Source organism: Chenopodium quinoa, unplaced genomic scaffold, assembly GCF_001683475.1.
Source record: "Chenopodium quinoa cultivar QQ74 unplaced genomic scaffold, ASM168347v1, whole genome shotgun sequence".
Lineage (NCBI taxonomy): Eukaryota > Viridiplantae > Streptophyta > Magnoliopsida > Caryophyllales > Amaranthaceae > Chenopodium > Chenopodium quinoa.
In genome coordinates, this window is record NW_018743285.1 from 3,395,578 (window position 1) to 3,419,704 (window position 24,127).

General features: G+C 36.4%; 3 protein-coding genes across 3 annotated transcripts; 1 reads left to right on the top strand and 2 right to left on the bottom strand.

Moving 5' to 3' along the window:
• Positions 1-8: 8 nt before the first annotated feature.
• LOC110735820 (wall-associated receptor kinase-like 1) lies at positions 9-1,173 on the bottom strand. Its single transcript, XM_021916005.1, has one exon. The coding sequence runs from the start codon at positions 1,171-1,173 to the stop codon at positions 34-36; it is 1,140 nt and encodes a 379-aa protein (XP_021771697.1). The 3' UTR covers positions 9-33.
• Positions 1,174-3,515: 2,342 nt separating this feature from the next.
• LOC110735752 (wall-associated receptor kinase-like 3) lies at positions 3,516-7,799 on the top strand. Its single transcript, XM_021915932.1, has 3 exons — positions 3,516-4,788; positions 5,724-5,739; positions 6,480-7,799. Exons 1-3 carry the CDS (start codon positions 4,042-4,044, stop codon positions 7,562-7,564), a joined length of 1,848 nt encoding a protein of 615 aa, XP_021771624.1. The 5' UTR covers positions 3,516-4,041; the 3' UTR covers positions 7,565-7,799.
• Positions 7,800-13,919: 6,120 nt separating this feature from the next.
• LOC110735751 (wall-associated receptor kinase-like 1) lies at positions 13,920-23,388 on the bottom strand. The gene is made up of 3 exons (XM_021915931.1): positions 22,529-23,388; positions 15,685-15,726; positions 13,920-15,237 (listed from the first exon to the last, which is right to left on the bottom strand). Exons 1-3 carry the CDS (start codon positions 23,241-23,243, stop codon positions 14,114-14,116), a joined length of 1,881 nt encoding a protein of 626 aa, XP_021771623.1. The 5' UTR covers positions 23,244-23,388; the 3' UTR covers positions 13,920-14,113.
• Between the last annotated feature and the right edge of the window lie 739 nt (positions 23,389-24,127).

The window sequence follows — 24,127 nt, forward strand, 5'->3', positions numbered from 1 at the left end:
TGGTATGGAGTTAGTATAGGAAACAGAATGGATTCAAAAGGAATACGTTTCGTCTATGTGGTTTTCTGGAAAAATGAAGTCATTACTTGGATCTGATATGTTTTCTTCTGATGAAGCAGCTACTTTAACATGTGTCTTTTTGCTCAAACACGCTAGTTCCATGGCAATTTGCATCATCGTTGGCCTTCCAACTCCTTCGGGGTGCAGACAACGCTTTGCAAGATTCACAACTACCATTATGTCGTCAGTCATATGGTTACTTGCTAAAATTATAGGATCCAGCATCTCATATATAGCAGAATCATCAGTTAAATTTATAAATTGCATCACCAAACTTGTTGCATCATCTAAAGTTACACGCATTGGCTTTTGTCCCGTTAAAATTTCAACAAGAACTACACCAAAACTATAAACATCACTCTTTTCTGAATATTGGTTTGACAAGAAATATTCAGGATCGAGATAACCAAATGTCCCTCTTACACAAGTCGTTACGTGAGTCTGGTCAATACTAGTTGATCTCGAAATTCCAAAATCACAAACCTTAGCCACATACTTATGATCCAAAAGTATATTACTTGATTTTATGTCTCTGTGGTAGATAGGAGCTGAAGACGACGAATGTAGATAAGCAATAGCCCCGGCAACTTCAGATGCAATTCTTAGTCGAATATCCCAAGTAACTCGAAACTCTTTGTTAGGACTATGAAGGAGATCCGAAAGAGTGCCATTGGGAATAAACTCGTACACTAAATGTAGAGTTTTTGTTTCTAAGCAGCATCCAAGCAACTTTACTACATTTCTGTGGTTGACATGTGAAAGAATTATCACCTCATTTATGAACTCTTTCCATTGAGTTTCATCCAATGAACTCGATCTTTTAACAGCAACAAGTTTTCCATCGCTTAGCATTCCTTTGTACATCGTGCCTTGCCCCCCTTTACCAATTGTACGATCTTCATCGAAATTGTCTGTTGCATCCTTTAATTGTTTTTCTGTGAAGAGTCTAGTTTTCTCAGCTTCTTCTTGATTGAAATTTTGTTCTTTTAATTTACCCTTGAAGTATTTCTTTCTAAGCTTTATCTCCTTTCTTCTATCTTTTGTTTTACGCCACCAACATTGTGCAACACAGCAACATGCCAAAATTAATGAACCTACAGCTGCATTATTCATAGTCCTATAGAGTCAACAATATACTCTCTTTGTTTTTAAATAATTGCTTCATTTCTACTTTTTGCACTATTTATTTATTCTACTTTAACTAATGTTTGCGATTTATATATATGAAAAAAATATAGTCCTGTGGTTACTTGTTGAAATAGTCTTAATGAATAGATTATTAATTTTCAATTTTTGGAATTTATACTTATTATTAATTTATTGATCAAAAGATCAGCTTGACATACGTAACCAGAAAGAATGAAGCCAATATTTAAAAACGGAAGGACTAATGCACACAAAAAGAAAAAATACAAGTACGTAGTACAATAAAAGGCAAGGGCGGGATCGTCTATTTAGGGCTTTAGGCCCATAGGTCAGATTTGATGTGTTAGCCCATGGGCCTAACCTTAGCTTAAAAACAGGCATAGGGCTACAATGAGCCCACATCACAAAAACTAGTCCCAGGCTCAGCTTGTGGCCCACCCCTAACAATAATGGCCGAAATGAGTTTTCAGTGGGCTTGGGTTGGAGTGGATTTTTCAGGGCTAGCTGGCCTTAGGCGATTGTAACTCAAAACCATCTTTACTTGTTTGGTTTTTCCTGATTATCATGCTACTATGTATTAAGTTTTTATTGTTTTTACTATAGCGTTGTAATTAAAAAAGAGCATAGAAAGTAGTACGTATAAAATTGAAAGATAAAAGAGTTTAGAGCTAAATAGTAATTTTGATGTTGTCTATATAATTGATAAATCTCTTATATTTTTTAATTAATGTATCCATCATATATTTTATGTCTAAATTGATTTATTATTTTATTCATTTTTTCTTTTGAAGGATATCACAAGTATGGCTACAAGTATCAGCGTATCATGTATCTCAAATTCTCAGTAGTTAAGTCAGACTTACTTGGCAAGACGAAGCGGACGGCGAACATAAAGCGTTCATATGCTGTCAATTAAATAAAAAATCTTTGTTACTTTCTCTGCTCTTAAATTATACGGACCAGGTAAAATAAGAGAAAGAACATATAGGTGAAACATATTGTGTGGGTAACAGGGACTAGTACAGAATCTTGTGAAACTGATATTAGAGGCGGTAACTCTATAGGTGAAACATATTGCGTGTGCTGATTCGTAGTAGAAAATGTTGTTCTATCCAAGAAAAACAAAAAAAAAAATGGATTATGTTTTTAGTTTTTTGTCTTTTGAATTTAAAAGTCATATAATAAATTTATAGAAAAAAAAAAATAGAAACTTAGTCAGAAAAATTCTAAAGACGAAAGAAGCCCTAGCTACTTCCTCAAATCTAATACTGAGTAACAGAAAACGACAACGAACAATCCCTTAGTGTACAGAAATCAGATTACCATACCTTCATTTTGGTTCTCTATATACCAGAGAAGCACTACCGGAGCGGCAGCCATCGAAGGCACCGTCGATTGGCTTAGTGCATGACTTGCCAAATATTCCCGACTTATCAAGAAGGCTGACCTGCAATGATACCCTGATGCATTGTTGACACTCACACTAATGCTATATGTTTTAGTCAAAGGAATATCGATTTGGCAACAATTGTTATAGCCATAACATTGGTCCAACTCGGACAAAGTACTCGTATTTGTATCTTGAATATTAGGACATATTGAAGTGCATCCTTCTATATTACGATTTCGACCATCATCGAATGAAGCGTATCCATGGCATCCTACAGATGCAAAAATATTTGGACCATAAAAGGTGAAGGGCGGTCCAATGAACTCTCCAAAGTGAAATGGAGACCCCTTTAAATTCGGACTGCTCCAGTGTATTGTAGTACCACTACAAGCAGAGACCGAGGGAATCTTAACAGTTACTCCTCCATATTGTCCGTATTCGTATGGCGGATTGCTTCGCACCTCAACAATTTCAAGGTTGAATTTCTGTAAGATTGGTTTACGTGATGAGTTGTTACAAGAGACAGCAAAGTTGTGATTTGAGTAGCAGCCGTGCTCAGGCGGCCTGATTCCAAACGGATAGGAAATGTCAATGTTACCGCAGTGGTGTATGCAATCTGGATGTTGGTGTTGTTGACATGGTCTCCATAAACAAGACAAGAAGATTATTGACAACAACAACGCGTTTGAGTTTGGCATTTGTTTTTGCTTTGTTTTAGCTTCTTAGGCATTCGAGTAGTTGAAGTCACAATTATATTGTGGTGAGTTGTGACTTGTGATGAGTCTCTTGTCCTTTGGGTGATTTAGTATTACTCTATCTACTTCATACATCCTATTCATTCATACTATTGAAGTTATATTAGAGTTGGGTAATCTTATGTGTATTGAAAGCTAGGGTTTATGAAGATATGATCCGGTAAAAGATGACAAAGACAAATTTGATTGAATGTTTCATTACACATTATTATAACAAATTTATACACAATAATTAAACTATTCTCCATAAAACAGAGCTAGTAGCTCTAATTTATACCAGTAATTTTTTTTTAATTGTAATATTTTTTTAAAAATTAATAAAATCTGTGTTGGACTTTCTGTCTACTTGTTCCGCAAAACATTCTTCAAAAAAAAAAAAAAAAAAAAAAAAACACTTGTTCCACAAAACAGAGCTAGTAGCTCTATTCTACTTGTTCCACATTTATACTCCAAACAATTTTAAAAGAAACTTATACTCTCTTCAATTTGGTTTTATTTAAGTGTCTCATTTTGTTAATATATATTATTCACTTAATTTAAATTGACTTTTTTCTTCGAAACAATTCAATTTGACTTATATTACTGATGTATACTCCAAACAAAATTATCGTTAAAGAACAACACAAAGTAAACTACTTATAACTCATATGAACTGAGCCGTGTCAATACCATTGGCATCGAATAGAAAAAATGTTGAATTCATACACTTTGCTTGTGTCAATAATCATCTTGTCTTGTACATGGAAACCATGTCAACAAAGGCAAGATACAGATTGCTTACACCGGTGCGGGAGTATTAACATTCCCTATCCCTTTGGAATCGGGCCAGACGGCAAGGAGGGCTGCTACTTAAACCCTAACTTTACCGTCTCTTGTAATGTTTCCTCTTCCTCACCTACACCAATTCTTAAAAAATTTGATTTGGAGATCGTCGAGATCCAACGTTCTGGTCGGAAAGGATCCGTAGGCTCTCTAATCGTAAAAATCCCAACATTATCTACGTGCAGTAGAAATAACAACAGTACAGAAGCAAAATGGACGAGCAAAAACTTGACTGATTCACCATTCAGATTTGCAGAAGATGCAGTAGATGGAAATGTATTTGCATCGGTTGGATGCGACGGATATGCCGTGTTCTACAACGAGACTAGTGGAATGATAGCAGGATGCACCTCAGTTTGCAGCCCTGATTATCATTCTGCAGCAGCTGTTGCTGTAAGCAGAAGCAAATGTTACGGCTATCGTTGCTGCCAAGTTCAGCTGACTTCTGTGCATAAACATTTCCCAGAGCTTAAACAATACGGAATAAGTGTAAGAACAACTAATACATCAGGACTTTGTAGATCTGCATTTTTGATCGGAAAGAAATATTTAGAAGCTGGACCACCGTTAGCGCCGGGGATCACTGCGGTACCAGTTGTGCTTAAATGGGGAAAGGTCAACACATGGTTTTGTAAGCATGCTTATCTTATCTGATTGATCTTTAATTTGATTAAACTTAATTGGTCAATACTCAATAGATTATGAAAAAGGAAAGTATTGCAAAAAAGATTTTTGTACCATTCATTCGATTGACTAATTAATAAAAATATTTAATTAAAAAGTCTTTTACAAAAAAGGAAAATTATATTAGGTATTTCTCTTTGAACCGATCGATTGCTTTTTTTTTTTTTTTTTTAATACATATCTTATCTCTTGGATCTCTTCAAACTCTAAGACTAACATGGATAAAGTGAGGAAGAGTATAAACATGTTAATAGGGGTGTAGAAATGAATATAAGTAAGGTGGGATAAGATGAAGGCTACAAAATGTTCTATAAAAATAGAAAAAACAAAATTTGTTTTTTTTTTTTTTTTTTTTTTTTTGGACAAAAAAATTGAATTCTATATGTAATACTAGATTGAAAACAAAATGGGCATGTCAAAAAATAAAAAAATTTATTCTATTTTATTTTTTTTGGAATAGTTAATGAGTAATAGTGTAATACTATAAACAAGCTTATCCTTGAATTTTGTTCTTTATTTTTGATTTGTTCTTTTAGCTTGCTCTGGGAGTTTGTTATATACACCCGGGTGTACAGTACACTCATGGTATTTTACTCTCATTTTTATGATTGTTTTTTATTTAATCATCAAATGAAAAACAAACACTAACCTTGGGTTAATTGGGTGTACGATACACCCGGTGTATTTTAACAAATTCTATAGATCTTGTATAGCCATAATATACCACTACAAACTTAATTCTTACAAATAATGTTTTTGAGACCACCAAATTCTCTCTTATATATTTAACTTCTCATAACTAATGTACTTAATAAAATAAACGTACATAAACCAATGCCGAAAATAAATTGGAACGAAAGATGTAGTCAAATCTCACTTTTAGTTTTCAAATAAAATATTCTAAACAGAATAAACACAGCTTTAATAAACAGAAGAAATATTATTTGATATATAGGCAATATAGCTACAAAAAAACAATCAATGTAAATAATAAGATTAATTGTGCACTATAATCCTATTGTACCGTTATGTGAATGTGTGTTATTTGTAAATTGTATACTTCTTTATCATTCCTTTAATCGTTTTTTGATAATTGCTTAAATTTCTGTTACAGCTCTTACTTCAAAAGTTCTCATTCTCAGCTCTGTTATTCCAAGTAAGATAATTGTTTTCTTTATGCGCCAAGCATTTTTAATGTACGTAGTAGTTTAATTACTATAGTTGGCATGATAGTCTCACCTTTTGGTCTATTTCGTAAGTGCATGGTTTTAAATTATGATATCGAGATTGAATTTGCATATAAATTATTGTATGAAAAATCAATGTCAATTCTAATGGTAATGATAGCTCAAAACTTCAAACCCAAAATATTTCACTTTTTCAAATTCTTCATGACAATTTATTGTCATTTTGTTTTATTATTGTATGATGATGAACATTTATGAAAAAAAAAAACACGTATAATAGCAAATCTTTTTTTTTTTTTTCTTAAGAAGATTGTTAGTTTTTAGTTTAAAGTCAATATTTTGATAGGTTTTTTTACTATACTTTTAATGGATTATCGTATAGTATTTGATTCTTAATTCTCATTATATATTTGGTTATGCAATCAATGATGTTAGTTTATATTTTTGTAACCATGATTATAGTTGTTGGCATACCAATTATAATATGTGGAGGATGTTGGGGGTGGTGGCGATTTAAAACTAAAAAGAGAAGAAAGGAGATCAAACTCAGAGCAATGTATTTCAAGGATAAACTAGATATACTAGGGGCTTCCAACATAGACACCGCCGAGAGGACTAAACTCTTCACACTTACAGAACTAAAGAGATTCACGGACAACTTTAGCAAGGATCGTGTACTTGGACAAGGAGGTCAGGGTACCGTTTATAAAGGAATGTTAAAAAACGGTCAAGTTATAGCTGTTAAAAGATCAAGAGCCCTCGAGGAAAGCCAATGGAAACAATTCATCAACGAGGTAATTCTTTTATCACAAATCAAACATAGACATGTAGTGAAGATTCTTGGATGTTGTTTGGAAGATGACAAACCTCTTGTAGTGTATGAGTTCATTTGTAATGGAACTCTTTTGGAACATATCCATAAGTCCATATTCACATGGGAAATGCGCTTGAGAATTGCATTCGAGACTGCTTCTGCAATTTCTTATTTGCATTCAGAGTTTTCAACACCAATTTATCATAGAGATATTAAATCTAGCAACGTACTTTTGGATGATAAGTTTGGAGCAAAATTGTCGGATTTTGGGATTTCTAGAGCAGTATCTGTGGAGCAAACTCACGTGACAACTTGTATCCAAGGGACGTTTGGTTATTTGGATCCTGAATATTTCTTTTCGAGCCAGTATTCTGAAAAGAGTGATGTTTATAGCTTCGGAGTGATTTTGGTTGAGCTTTTGACGGGAGAAAAACCAATTCGCACACCAATACTCGTAGATAAAGAAGAAGATACCGAAGATGATGAAGAATTAAGTTTGGTGATTTATTTTGTCTCATCAATCAAGGATTCTACTTTGTTTGACATAGTTGACCCTATGATCATAAAGGATGGCAAGAAAAAGGATATCATGGAATTTGCCAATCTTGCCAAACAATGCTTGAGCCATAAAGGAATTCAAAGGCCAACAATGAAAGAAGTCACAATGGTTTTAGAAAGACTAAGGTATAAGAACTCATCTTGTTAACCTCGCCCACCGAATGATCACGCGATGATTGGAAAATAGTACTTGCTATATTGGAAGCTCTTGATCTATGTTCACATAGTTCTTATTACGAAATTATTTACAAATCCTTAAAGATTGAAATTATTTCTGATATAACAATTACCCAGTCAGAGATCGATTTTTAAAAGTGTGAGGAAGACTCCAAACAAAAATAAACAGGCTTTCATTACAATGTAACAATGGATAAAATGTTGAATTTTTTAATCAAGTATGTGAAATAAGTTATATTATTATTACGAAACTATGATAATTTTTTTCTCTAATACTCCATATAGTATGGTTAAACAAAGTAGTTTAAGGTTGAAAAAGCTATTTTATTAGTTTATGCATTTTGTAATGGGAATTAGTTGATCAATTATTAGTTTGATACTTTGATAAAGTAGAAAATACTATGCATAGTAGTTGTGCTTTTCTGCTAGTCAAAGTAGTTTTTAATTAATCAACAAATTAAATGAATTAAGTTTGGAGTAAGAACTAGTCTTGTTCCCTTTCAGTATACGTTTCAAATTATCACAATGAAGCTCCTCTCATTTTGCAATACATTACAGAGCAAATTGCAAAGCATACATGAATTCAAAGGCTCATGGGTCGTCTAAGGGGGTGTCTCCAACTCAATGATTCCAGGCAATAACTCCACATCGAAATCGAAATTACAATATGTTGTGCGACAGCGGAAGCAAAGGTCGAAAACAAACAAGAAAACAATAAAGAAATTCAATGCAAACAATAAGAACAACACCAAGAATTTACGTGGTTCACTATCGATGTGATAGCTACGTCCACGGGCACCGAGATCGAATGATTTCACTATAAACTGGCAAAGATTACAATGAAGAACTTAATCACTCAAAGTATTCTCTCTCTTGTGTTTCTCTCTCCGTTACCCTAATAATGATAATAGGAAGTTTATATAGTAGTGATTCCTAATTAAGATATACTTAGGTTACAATATCACAATATGATAAATATTAAATTCGTAATCGCTGAAAAAACCCAGATCGCCCGGTCGGGCGAAGGCCCGCCCGATCGGGCGCGAGAACACGTCTTTTCCAACAACCGAAGTACTCCAAAAAACCCCTTCCGCCCGGCCCGATCGGGCAATGTCCGCCCGATCGGGCGAAGGCTCGCCCGGTCGGGCGAAAGCTCGCCCGGTCGGGCGCGCGAGAGCAGCTTCTTCAACGAATTTGCCAGGCACCTCTTCTTCTTCCGCCCGGTCAGACCGGGTAATGTCCGCCCGATCGGGCGGACAAAGCAACGAAGTACGAGTCACCTAATACTTATCAACAATCTCCACCTTGACGAGAACTCGTAGTCAGCAAACGACCCCATCAAGACATAGTGAAAAACATCTCAAGCCAAACCCGATGCAAGACTCATGCATAAGCCATACATCCCGATAAGTCTTCAACCAAGACCCATCACATACTCGTCTCCAAGTATAACAACTCATAATGCTCCACCTGCATCACAAGCCCCGGGCAAGCTCCACCTTAAGGCCAACACACCTACACCAGGAGCTCCCCAACTTCGCCCCTCAGGGCCTACTACATCACGTAGTAATCAATATTTAACAAGTCTAAGCAATGTTTAAACTTGCTAAACGGAACAGGCTTAGTGAAGAAATCAGCCGGGTTGTCAGCAGTCCCAATCTTCTTCACCTTAATCCTCTTGTCAGTACGTAAGAAATGATACCTGACATCAATGTGCTTCGTCCGATCATGGTGTACTTGATCTTTAGCTAAGCAAATCGCACTTAGACTATCACAATACACTGTAGCAAAATCCTGTGCAATACCCAGTTCACCTACTAGGCCTTTGAGCCAAATAGACTCCTTAGCTGCAGAAGTTAAAGCCATATACTCAGCTTCAGTAGTTGACAACGTAACTGATGACTGCAATGTAGACTTCCAACTAACCACAGAACCACCCAAAGTGAACACATAACCAGTCACAGACCTCCTGGTATCCACATCAGCTGCATAATCAGAATCACTGTACCCAGTGACCAAGCATTCCTTACCATTCCCGTACACAAGACCAATATCAGCTGTCCCTCTCAGGTAGCGAAAAATCCTTTTCACCCCTTGCCAGTGTTCCCTCCCAGGTCGAGCCATAAACCTGCTTACAACACTAACAGCATGCGCAATATCCGGCCTAGTACAGACCATAGCATACATCAAACAACCAACCGCGTTTGCATATGGAACTCTAGACATATAAGACAACTCCTCCTCTGATTGAGGTGACATAGACAAAGACAACTTACAACTAACAGTAGTTGGCGTACTTATAGGCTTCGATTTTTCCATCCCAAAACGAGACAGAATCTTTTCAATGTAGCTTTTCTGAGTCAAGAAAAGCTTACCTCTAGCCCGATCCCTGTAGATCTCCATACCCAAAATCTTCCTAGCTGCACCCAAGTCTTTCATGTCAAACTCCGAGTTAAGCATCTCCTTTAATCTAGCAATATCAGATTTATTCTTTGTGGCAACCAACATGTCATCAACATATAACAAAAGATAAATCATGGAACCATTATCCAGCTTACTATGATACACACAGCAATCATATGAATTCCTGTCAAAACCTTGTGAAACCATAAAAGAATCAAACCTTTTGTACCACTGTCGGGGGGATTGCTTAAGTCCATACAATGACTTTAGCAATCTGCAGGCATAGTGTTCCTTTCCAGGAGCTTCGAATCCTTCGGGCTGCTTCATCAGAATCTCCTCCTCCAAATCGCCATGAAGGAAGGCCGTTTTAACATCCAACTGCTCCAGCTCAAGATCAAAATGTGCTACAATTGACAATAACACACGGATAGAAGTATGTCGAACCACAGGTGAGAATATCTCAACAAAGTCAACCCCTTCTACCTGACTGAACCCCTTAGCAACTAGCCTAGCCTTAAAACGTATTTGCTCAGTTTCCGACAACCCTTCTTTCTTCTTGTAAATCCATTTACAACCCACAAGCTTCCTCCCTTCCGGTACTTTTACCAGTTCCCACACTCTGTTCTTGTAAAGAGACTGCATCTCTTCACCCATTGCGGCAAGCCATTGCGCAGACTCACTACAACTAATTGCTTGTTTATATGTGGCAGGTTCAAATGACTCTACATCATCAGCTACACTCAATGCATAACCTGTCATCGCATCAACACAGCAATTTCTTCCCTCCATCTCTTCAATCAATCTAACAGGCTTCTTGATAACTCGTTTAGGCATCTCAAGAATGGTGTCAGGTTGACTAGATGACCCCTGATTAGATTGCTCCACCTCATCCCCAGAGTTAGAATGAGTAGGAGTAATCTCAGGTTCAGGAGTACCCGGCACTGGAACATCAGCATCATCATCAATATATTGTACCCGAGGTAAATCAGCAATGGTAGACTGATGTACCTCAAGTACCCCATCTGTCTGTAATAAATTGTCTCCTTCCCTTCTCAAATCTGAAATCTCTGCATTTTTAATTGAATACATGGTGTTTTCATCGAAAGTAACATCCCTACTAAGAATGACCCGACCCTCCGAAGGTGAAAAAATTCTAAACCCCTTCACACCATCCCCGTACCCAACAAAACACCCCTTCTTGGCTCGTGGATCCAGCTTACCCTCAATAACATGATAATAAGCAACACAACCAAAAATTTTCAAATTCGAAAAATTAGGCAACTTACCACTCCAGATCTCAAACGGAATCTTGGAATCAATTCCAGAATGAGGACCCCTATTAATGACATAACAAGCTGTTAACACAGCTTCACTCCAGTACCTCCTCCCAAGCCCTGCATTAGAGAGCATGCATCGAACTCTCTCTAGCAGTGTCTGATTAACCCGTTCTGCTACACCGTTCTGCTGTGGTGTCTTCCTGACAGTATGATGCCGACCTATACCCTCATCTGCACAGAACTGATTAAACTCGTCTTTGCAAAACTCTAGCCCATTGTCCGTTCGTAGCTTCTTGATCTTCCTTCCTTGTCGATTTTCCACCAAAGCTTTCCATTGCTTGAAAACTTTGAAGGCCTCATCCTTTGACTTAAGCAACCTAAGCCATGTGTATCGGGACTTGTCATCAACAAATGACACAAAATAGTGGTAACCTCCCATACCTTCAACTCTAGATGGACCCCAGCAATCTGAATGGATGTAATCGAGCACTGCATCAGTAATGTGAGCACCCTTGCTGAACTTTGACCTGTGTTTCTTACCAAACACACAATGCTCACAAAATTCAAGGTTGGCAACCTTGACCCCGGATAGAAGACCCCTCTTGGACAATAGCTGCATCCCCTTCTCCCCCATATGACCAAGCCTCATGTGCCAAATCTTAGTCATCTCCTGGTGAGATACAGATGCGCAAACCGCAGAACTAGGCAGTGTAACACCCTCAAAAACATAGAGGGTGTTCCTTTTGATACCCTTAAGTACCAACTCAGAACCTCTGAAAATACACAACTCCCCATCTGAAAACACACCATTGTACCCCAAGTCATCCAGGGTACCCAATGAAATCAGATTCTTTCCTAAAGCAGGAACATGCCGTACATTAGTCAAAGTTAACCTCCGCCCATCAACAGTCCTCAACCTCATGGAACCAATACCTGTGACCTTACATGGAGCATTGTTACCGACTATAACCATGCCCCCATTGCGAGGTTCATATGTATCAAACCAATCTCGACGTGGACACATATGGAACGAACACCCTGAATCTAGAACCCAGTTATCAGATAAATCATCAGACCTAGCAGAACTGACTAATGCTAAATCTTCCTCTGAATTATAGCTCTCATTCGGTTTCTCTTCAACTACAGCAGCCTGGGACTTGTTTTTCCTCACCGGACAATTATTCCTAAAGTGACCCGGTTCTTTACAGTAATAACATGTTTTAGTAGTAGTTTTACTAGATCCATCCTTGCCGTTTCCAGCACCCGACCCAGCATTGTTCCCCTTGTTAAACCCCTTATTCTTTTTAGACTTTCCGGACTTAACAAACAACCCACTACCATTATCCCCATTATCACTCGTAGCTTTCATTCTGAGTTCCCTAGTATGAAGTGCTGCCTTCACTTCTTCTAAGGTTATAGAATCCTTACCAACAACAAAAGACTCTACAAAATTCTCAAAGCTAGACGGTAGAGATACAAGTAAAATCAACGCAGCATCCTCATCATCAATTTTAACATCTAAATTACGTAAATCAAGCAAAATAGAGTTAAGTTTTTCTAGATGTTCCCGTAAGGAAGTACCTGACTGCATCCGGAGGCTAAACAACCGCTGTTTCAGTAATAATTTGTTGGTCAACGACTTAGTCATATACAATGACTCCAGCTTCAGCCACAATCCAGCCGCCGTTTCCTGATCAGCCACCTCCGTGATGATTTGATCATCAAGACTAAGTAATATGGTAGAGTGTGCCTTCTCTTCCATAACTTCTAACTGCGAGTCAGTCGGTCCGTCTCCTGACTCCGAAGTAGTACTCTTTGGAGCCAACGGACGCCATATCTGCTGTTGTTTTAACAGAGCCTTCATCTTAATTTGCCATAGCCCGAAACTATTTTTCCCGGTAAACTTCTCAATTCTTATTGTTGAATCTCCTGCCATTGTTATCTTCAAGAAACTCTCCAAGGATTGAACCTGAGCTCTTGATACCAATTGTTGTGCGACAGCGGAAGCAAAGGTCGAAAACAAACAAGAAAACAATAAAGAAATTCAATGCAAACAATAAGAACAACACCAAGAATTTACGTGGTTCACTATCGATGTGATAGCTACGTCCACGGGCACCGAGATCGAATGATTTCACTATAAACTGGCAAAGATTACAAAGATTACAATGAAGAACTTAATCACTCAAAGTATTCTCTCTCTTGTGTTTCTCTCTCCGTTACCCTAATAATGATAATAGGAAGTTTATATAGTAGTGATTCCTAATTAAGATATACTTAGGTTACAATATCACAATATGATAAATATTAAATTCGTAATCGCTGAAAAAACCCAGATCGCCCGGTCGGGCGAAGGCCCGCCCGATCGGGCGCGAGAACACGTCTTTTCCAACAACCGAAGTACTCCAAAAAACCCCTTCCGCCCGGCCCGATCGGGCAATGTCCGCCCGATCGGGCGAAGGCTCGCCCGGTCGGGCGAAAGCTCGCCCGGTCGGGCGCGCGAGAGCAGCTTCTTCAACGAATTTGCCAGGCACCTCTTCTTCTTCCGCCCGGTCAGACCGGGTAATGTCCGCCCGATCGGGCGGACAAAGCAACGAAGTACGAGTCACCTAATACTTATCAACACAATATTATCACAGTACACCCTGATAGAGCTAAGAGCTAGACGCAAAATCCAACATGATGATGAAATTAATTGAGTTGATAGGTTCAGTAAGCATTTACGCTTCTAAATTTTCTACAATGCATAATTTGCAACACAAGATGATACAAGAACAACTATTGCAGGCACATATGCTCAGCAATGTGAATACACACCCATAAAGAACAATAACAAATCATCAAGAGGAGCATGATTCGTCTAAGTGGGTTTTTGTAGAGAAAAACTCTTGGCTAAGATTTGATGTGTTTCCTTCTGATGAAGCAGCAACTTTAGCCTGTACCTTTTTGCTCAAACACGATAGTTCCATGGCGACTTGCATCATGGTTGGCCTTAAAGGTCCTTCGGGGTGCAGACAACGCTTTGCAAGACTTGCAACTACCATTATGTCTTCTGCCATATTGCTACTTTCTAAGATTATAGGATCCATCATCTCATACAAACCAGATTCCTCTGTTGCGGCAAATTGTATTGCCAAATTCTCAGCATAACCCGAAATCTGGCAAACTGGCTTTCGTCCTGTTAAAATTTCAAATAAAACCACTCCGAAGCTATAAACATCACTCTTTTCGGTGAACTGCTCTGAACGGAAGTATTGTGGATCAAGATAGCCAAATGTCCCTTTTACAACAGTCGATAAGTGAGTTTGATCCACACTTAAAGATCTTGAAATGCCAAAATCACAAACTTTGGCAATGTACTTGTGATCCAAGAGTATATTACAGGATTTTATGTCTCTATGATAAATTGGAGCTGAAGAAGATGAATGTAGATAAGCAATAGCCCCGGCAACTTCTGAAGCAATTCTTAGACGACATTCCCATGTTGCTCGAAATTCTTCATTAGTACTATGAATGAGTTCCGAAAGAGTGCCATTGGGGATAAACTCGTAAACTAAATGTAGAATTTTGGTTTCCAAGCAACATCCAAGTAACTTTACTACATTTCTATGGTTGATATGTGAAAGAATAATTACCTCGTTTATGAACTCCTTCCAATGGCTCTCACCCAATGAGCTTGATCTTTTGACGGCAATAAGTTTCCCATCACTTAGCATTCCTTTGTACACCGTACCTTGCCCCCCTTTACCAATTACTCGATCTTTGTTGAAGTTGTCTGTTGCTTTCTTTAACTCATTTTTTGTGAAGAGTCTTGTTTTCTCGGCTTCTTCATGTTTTAACCTTTGTTCTTCTAATTTTCCCTTGAAGTATTTCTTTTTGAGCTTTGTTTCCTTTCTTCTTCTTTTGGTTTTGCACCACCAACATTGGCCAATAAAGTAGCACGTCAGTATAATTGAACCTACAACTGCAATTTCAAGGTTGTGTGACGACTCATATAACTAGTTAATTGCCAAACACTACTAAAATCGAGTACTGGTGTATTTTTAGTGCAAAAAAGCAAAACGTTGCACTAAAAAATATGGATATCTTTGAGGAATTCTCTCCTTAGAATAATTTGAATAATGAATTACTCTAATAAGACATGTTGGTATTAAAGTAAACCTTAGATGATATTATCATGATACCAAAATGTTTATTCAGTAGTTCCAACGCATATAAAAATGTTTTATTGGTATTGTCATATAATTCTTAGTTTGTGGGTATTTAAATGATACCATCGAAACATAATTTAATACCACATCATATTATTAGTCATTCATGACTCAAGTTATTAAAGGCGGAAAAGTCATTGGATACTTTCATCATCCACTCTTTATATTTATCGTACTTTTAAGAAAAAAAAGCAACTTACTTGGCAAGAGTATTTGCAGGACAATGTATAGTAGTTCTCGATCTGTCAATCAAAAACGAAAGTTTTGTTAACATAGTGTATACTGTCGACTTTAGAACACATTATATCTTCACTCATTCATTTAGTAAAGGGATGGACTAAAAGAAATTGGGATAAAAAGATAAGAACTTGTTTTGGTTTTAACTAAATTGTTAGGTGGAGTTGGTGGGAAGCTTGAAATCACTTATTCAAGCCTCACTAATTATATATGCTTGGGTGTAAAGGGGATTCCTTAGTGGGTTGGAATAATAAGATAGTGGTGAGACACTGAGAGTTTGAGACCCATTGGATATTGAAAAATTTTCACTTAAGATAGCTAAATTATGTTTTGAAAACTGGACAAAATATTGTACAATATGATAATTTGAACCAATTAATTGTCACAAAATTACACTAAATTGGATAATAATATCAAGGAAAATTTGTCAGAAATTTTTTAAAAGTATCATTTTGCGAAAAAAATATTTTAAAAAGCTTTTTGGTTAAAAAAAACCATCACCTTTATTTTTTTTTTTCTGAGAGGAAACATGTTTACTTAATTACCCACTAATTTACTAAATTATTCTCTAATTTCCTCCCATTTCTTTTAATTAACCTTTAACCCACCCAATTACTTAATAATTAGAATTAATTTATAAAAACAAAAACCCACCACCCCCAACCACCAGCCAACCACCCCCCCTCCACATCCCCATCCCTTTCCCTCTGCTATGACAGCAACCCCCTCCCCCATTGGACCCGTCGCCCAGATCCCCCCACCCCGCGACGACCTACCTGCACTAGCCGACCAACTCTCTATTTCAATTCCCCTTTATCCTCACCGGCGAACACCACCTCCTTGATTTTGAAAAACCCTATAAAATCGATTTGGGGGGTTTTTTTTTTTTTTATTTTGTGCACCTTGCTTGCAATTGATGCTTGTTTTGGCTTTGATTATGTATATAGGTATGTGATGCTAGGGTGATTTAGAAGCAAGTTGCAATTGATTTTGACTTGATTTGAGTATGTTTGAGTAAATTAGAGCCAATTTGAAAGGAGGTGGTGGTCGCCGGCGGCAAAAGGGGAAAGGGAGGGTAAGCCGGCGGTGGCGGAGGTCGGTCGTTGGGGGTGAGGGAAATCTGGCCGGCGGGTTCGATGGGGAAAAGGGTTGCTGCCAAGGGAGGCGGAAGGAGAGGAGATGGTTGTCTGGTTGAGGGTGGTGGTTTTTTTTTTTTTTTTTTAATAAGTAAAGTTTGATTATTAAGTAATATGGTGGGTTAGAGGTTAATTAGAATAAACAGAAGGAAATTAGAGAATTATTAAGTAAATTAGTGGGTAATTAAGTAAAGAGATTTCCTCTCACAAAAAAAAAATGAAGGTGGTGATTCTTTTTAACCAAAAAGCTTTTAAAAGATTTTTTTTTCGCAAAATTGTGTTTTTAAGAGATTTTTTCTGACAAATTTTTCTAATATCAAAGTGAAATTCGCTTTTATACTCCCAGCCTAAACCCTCGATAGACTCCCATAAGTTTATCAGGATTCCCGAGAAACTCTGATTTGCACGGCTCATTAATGCTAGAATCCTAATTAGGTACTTAAATCTCTCCTTATAAATATTGACTAATCACATTAGGAGAATTATTTTTATTTGATGCAAACATTAGGAGAATTATTGATGTATAGGCCCTATATATTTTCCAACAAAAAGGATGATAAAGTTGTAATTATTAACAAATATGTACAAAGTACCACTAAATATGTATATAGTACACTAAATGGTATATATATTTTTCTAGTTATACAAGTAAATATCTAAATGGTACATCAAATATTATAATGTTAAGAGATATAATAGTACTAATTAATTAGACAGCAAGTATTCTAATGATATTGTATATACAAGCATATTAGTGTACAAAAAATTACAATTGCAATCCTAAAAATTACCTTTTTAGATGTAAATTTAATTACACTTTTACCCTTTAATATGTGTTCCCAAAACATTTACTCCCTTTGTCCCTATTTTTTTGCCTCATTTAACTATTCACGGTCTTTGAGATGCTTGTTTAAAAATATACATCTCCATATATATATATATATGTGTGTGTGTGTATGTGTGTGTGTAAAAATTATACAAACTTAATTTTTAACAAAATACTTCATCTATCCTATAATAATTGACACAGTCAACCTTTACAGACATGTTGATGCATTAGTTTGACCTTAATTTTTATATAATTAAAACTAATGAAAATTATAATTAAAGTTATATTAAAAAAACTTTATATGAATGCCTATCTAACAACATCTTTTATGACAAAATATGTTTTTATTATGTTAATAAAAAAATTTAGTCGAAGTTAATACTCCTTCCGTATTTTATTACTTGCTCTACTTTTCTTTTGCAATCGTATTTTATTATTTGCTCATTTCCTTATGTGGAAACTTTTAACAATACTTTACTATTTTTCTCCCCACTAATGGTCCCCTCATATCATATTTTAATATTTTTCATATTCTTTGTTCTCCCCACTTAGGCCCCGTTCACTCCACCTTATTTTTGCTGAACTGAAATTATTTTTACTGAACTGAAACTATTTTTGCTAAACTTATATTATTTTTACTGAACTGAAATTAATTTTACTGAACTGAAATTATCTTTGCTGAACTGAAATTATTTTTACTGATTTTCTATTATATTTCTTCTTTAAAAATACTAAATTTTACTCAACTAAACTTAGTTTTAGTGAACTGAAATTGTTTTTACTGAACTGAACTTATTTTTACTAAACCGAAATTATTTTTATGAAATTATTTTTACTTAATATTATTTTTTAAGAAGAAGTGAACAGGGCCTTATACTCACTTTTGTTTTTTTTTTTTATTATTCAACTAACCCCACTTCCATTATATTTAAAGAAATTGAGCAAGTAATACTGACATAGCATATGAAAAGTGAAAAAAAAAAAGTTCAACGTTGTAGTTATTCTAGGATGGATGGATTATACAATTAGACGAGTCCAACAAGATTCTACTTGACTATATTATCAATTATATATTAATAAAAATTGATGGTCAAACTTATTAAAAGTTACCCCAAATATTAAAAAAAAAATAAGGAAAGAGGGAGTAATGCCTATGCCTCCAGATGCGTTCATCACATCATTTATAGGCATAATTAATTTCTCTCTCTAAAAATGTCATTTACTGACTTAATTATTGAAGGGGCTTTCTGAGGTTTACCCCTACAAGCAACTAACCTCGTTTATTTTGAAAAATATGGTTTGTCAAATAAGTAGGCTTCCCTGCATTCCCTCTTCGGATTTCTCGGGTAGTTAAGTTAAAAGAGTAGTAGGATTAAAGTCTTTTTAAACAAGCGTAGTTAATTTCAAATAAAAATTGATGGTCAAACTTATTTTACTACCACATAAAAACACATTTGTTAAAATTTGCTACCGCTTAACGGAATGGGTTAAGATTCCGTTAAGTTTATTAAAAAAAAAAATTAAAATTAAAAAAAAAAAAAAAAAAACCAGCCAGCCACCCTCCCCTCTCCCTTTCCTCCACCTTTGCAGCCCCACCACCCTCAACTGCCCACCAGCCCCTCCCGTCAGCCAGCCTCCCCCCTCCCCTCTGCCGGCGGCCAAAGCTTGGGCCAACGTCGGCGACCCCACCCCAAACCCTTACCCCCATCAACGCAACCCACCCCAAATCCTTTCCCCCATCAACGCAACCCACCCCCCTCCCTTATCCCTTTCTCGCTGCCCCAACCCCCACCCCGAAACCGGAAACAACCCTCCCTCCCCATCCCCCCCACCAAAATCGGCCCCCCTCCCCTTCCCCTACCCTGAATCGACCCCCTCCTCCCCTTCCCCCTTTAAAATTTTCGCGAAGAACCCTAGAAAAATTGAATTGGGGCCGGGGTTTTTGTTTAACAAATGTATTCGCGCAATTCTTGATCCCAATTGATAGTGTGTTGCATTGTGAACGTTTTGTTTCTAATTTTATGCGTTTTGGTGAAGAAATGAACATGTTACCCCTTTTCCTTAAACTTTGTGCGTGAGTATCAATGGAGTTAGGGGTGATGACTGCGTAGGTGGGGGGAAGGATTTGGGGTAGGGTCGCCGGCGTTGGCCCAAGCTTTGGCTGCCGGCAGGGGGGAGGGGGGAGGCTGGTTGATGGGAGGGGGCTGGTGGGCAGTTGAGGTTGGTGGGGCTGCAAAGGTGGAGGAAAGGGAGGGGGGAGGGTGGCTGGCTGGTTTTTTTTTTTTTTTTAATTTTACTTTTTTTTTTTAATAAACTTAACGGAATCTTAACTTATTCCGTTAAGTGGTAGCAAATTTTAACAAATGTGTATTTGTGTGGTAGTAAAATAAAAAAAAATTTGAGAGGTAGCAAAAATGAATACCATGTGTTTTTGTGGTACCAAAAGTCAAAATTTTCTATATTTGACTTGCAAGTTGCAACTCTTTGACTTACAACTTTACTTTCTCATTAAGAATAATTACTAGGAAGTCGAATTTTTTTTTCACTATTTATATATTAGCTTTGACTATAATTTTTTTGGACTTAATAAAAACATATTTTATCAAATATGTTGTTAGATAGGTTTTAATATAAAGTTTCATAATATAATTTTTAAAACCATTTTTATTAATATTTATTTATTACGTAAAATAAAGTCAAACTAATGCATTGACATGTGTCCAAATTGATTGTGTCAATTATTCTGGGACAGATAGAGTATTTAAAAATTTATTTTATTTACATTATTTTATTTTATCACTATTGATTTATATATGAATAAAGGAAAATGGAACAAGAACGCACCAACCTTTGCTCTGTTCTTCCAAAATGCACCAACCTTTAAATCTCCCAAAATAAACCTAAGTTTGTAATTTTTCTCCCGTAGCAACCCTAGAAGGTCACTTAACATGTTATACCAGGCTGCAATTCACGTCTCATGTCCTCATCGTTGGTTAATTTTTTTATTTATCTATTAAAATCTAATAATTAAAGAAAAAAACACCCTCTCTTTCCCCACCACTGCTAGCCCCCCCCCCCACCAACTACCCCCACCTATGCCAGCGACCAGCACCCAAACCCATTCCCCCGACAACGGCAACCTCACCCACTCTCCCTTTCCCCCACCCACGGCAACCCAACCCTTCCCTTCCTCATTCCTGCTGCCTCTGACACCACCCCCACCCCCTTTCCCGCAATCGAAAACGGCCCCCTTCCCTTCCCCCACCTCGAATCAACCCCCTCTCGTTACCCCATCCAAAAATGCCGCCTCTAGCCCTAAAAATAACCACCCCGAAAACCAACAAAATATATTTTAGGGTTTTGTTTTTACTCGTTTAGGGTGGTTTCCATAAGGTAGTTTAGGGATCAAGGCAATGAGTTTTGGGTTGGGGGAAGGGTGGGGTGGGGGCAACGGGAATGAAAAAGGGGAGGGTGGCAACCGCGGGAAGGGAGAGGGAGGAGGGAGTAGGTGGCACTCTGGCAGTGGGGTAGGAAGACGAGGGGCTGGCAATGAGGAGGGGGGAGGAGGGGCTAGCAGTGGGTGAGGGTGGTTTAAGTTTTTTTTTTTAATTTTTTTTATTTTGTTGTGTTAATTTACAAAAATAATTAAAGGGAAATAAAAAAGATCACCGGTTGTTTTAGTCATAAGTCATTTGGATTTACTAAGAGAGAAAAAAAAATACAAACTGAAGCTTATTTAAGGCAGATTTAAAGGTTGGTGCATTTTGGGAGAACGTAGTAATAAACATTTGTGTGTTCTTGTTATTCCTAGAATAAAATACAGTCATGAATTCATGATGTTCTAGATTCATGATGAATTCATCCTAATTTCATTTTAATACTCCCTCCATTCAAGAATATTTGGGACATTAGGATATGGGTACATAGTTTAAAAAAAAATTGAGTCATTGAGTGTGACTATTTAGTGCATTTATTTAATGTAAAATGATTCATTTTGAATTTTTCAAATGATTGTAATATTTTCCCAAAAATCAGTGGGTCATGGAAGAGTAGAGGAAAATAGTTTTTAATCAGTAATCTCATACTATATTTAGTAACATGTTAATTTTTTAGGACAGATGAAAATGAAAACTGTATCCGTTATTTTGGGATGAAGAAATTATATCTTTTAATTATCTATAATTAGAGATATAAAAGGTTGAAATTATGTTTGGTTAACGTAAACGTTGCAAGAGAACAGAGAAAGTCTAAAGATAAACCCCTACATTATTAAAAGTTTAATCAAACACTTATAAATAGTGTTGTGTCACTTATATCCCTAAAATGTCTATTTACATATATACCCTTATTTATGCATGCCAATCACATGTGTGACTTTTTTTCTTTTTTATTTTTTGCCACATGCAATGTATGATGTAGCTTTTTGATTTTTTTTTCTTTTCTTTTTTTGCCTACCTTACTAAAAGTTTGAATTTTTCCCTTTTTATTTTACCACATGTATGGCGTTGCTTTTTGATTTTTTTCCCCTTTTTTCTACCTTTTAAAAAGTTTGAGATAATTTTTATAAACGGTGTTTGAACAATTATTCTTTAAAATGTTAATCTACTTATCTTTCCTCATTAGTATGTATTAGCGACTCTTTTATTGAATTCCTAAAAATAGTTTATGGATATATAGTTATACCCCTAATTTTTTTAAATAATTTTTTAACATATTTTCCATTATTAATGTTAGCAACAACTAAATTTGTGATACAAAATCAAACTGAAAGAGATGACTAGCTATGTGCGCGTTAGCTGCACTAGTTTTAACAAAATAAGAAAAAGCAGACGGAATTTATACCGGAGAGAAGTTCGATATTCCAAAAAAGATTCACCGGAAAGGTAGGCATTGACGTTAAGTTGGATGAAACATTTGCTAAATATTCTTGACTTATCAAAAAGGCTGACCTGCAATGCTCTGATCCATTTTTGGCAATCACAGTTATATTATAACTCTGATCGATAGGAATATTTACTTGACAGCAGTGATGAAGCCCGTAACATTGATTCATCGTATCAGCTGAAAACGTCGAACTTTGATGATGATCAATAGCACAAACTGAGGTGCATCCTCCCATGTTACCTGTACCACTATAGAATAAAGCATATCCATGGCACCCCACTGATGCAAAAACATTAGAATCTGCAAATGTAAAGGCAGGCCATCTCAAATAAGGACTGCTCCAATGTGTCGCAGTACCATTACACGCAGTGACCGATGGTAGCTTAACTATTACTGTTTTGCTTGAGTTTCGCACCTCAACAATCTCGAGGTTGAGTTTCTTTAGGTATGGTATTGATTGGTTAGAGGAGGATGAATTACAAGAGACAGCAAAGTTTTGGTCAAAGAAACAGTGGTTCGCGGTTTCTGGACCAATACCAAATGGGTAAGGGATTTCAATATTTCCACACCAGTGTATGCAATCTATATCACTATGTTGTTCAGATAAACAACACAATGATATGATTGTTGATATAAGAATAAATGATGATGAGTTTGATTTGAGGATTTTCATTTTAATTGCTATTATTTAATTCTCTGTTAGAATTTTTATTTTTCCTTTCATTTTATCCTTCTCTTGGATGACTATAATGACATTGATGTTACGATTTTTAGAGTTTATTGTTAGATTTGGTTCCGAGTAAGGATAGCATGAACAAGTTTAAGGCCGGTAATTATTTGCTATCCAATCTTGGGTTTTTAAGTCAAAATAAAGCAGCTAGTGGTGGAGCTTGATTCCGTGGATGTAATTATTACGGAGTATTGTGGAAATCAATTGTACGTCGAACAATCAAGTTGATAGCTATTCAATTAAACATTCAAGTTGATAACTTTTCACAGTACGTTGAATAGTCAAGTTGATACAATTCTACGTTGAATAGTCAAGTTTATTATTCACACTCAATTGTCGCACTAGTAATTGAAACGACAAAAGACCCATCAACCTTTGAAATCTTGATAGCAATTCACACTGGAATTCCTCCCTTTAATTTGTTTCTTTGAATTGATTACTTTCAATATTTGCATAATAATTGAAATGAGTTGGAGAGAGTGAGTCATGTAAAACAAAAATTAGGAGAAATATATATTGTTACGTAATAAATGGTATTAATATATGTGAGGGAAATTCTCAACGACGACTCCCAGCAATTGCTACGCACCAATGGTAACCCCCCTTCTTTTGGATTATACAAGACGACCTTAGTTAACAATTTCATCCCACTCATAACCTTATTTCATTAAATATATTAACTATGGTTAGATTTAGATTTTAAACAAAAAACGAAAAACTAAAAAATTTAACCCAACCACCAACCTTCCTTTCTCTTTCCTCCATCCTTGCTCCTCCTCCATAATTTCCGACAGCCCCTCCATCACCATAATCCGGCAACCCCTCCC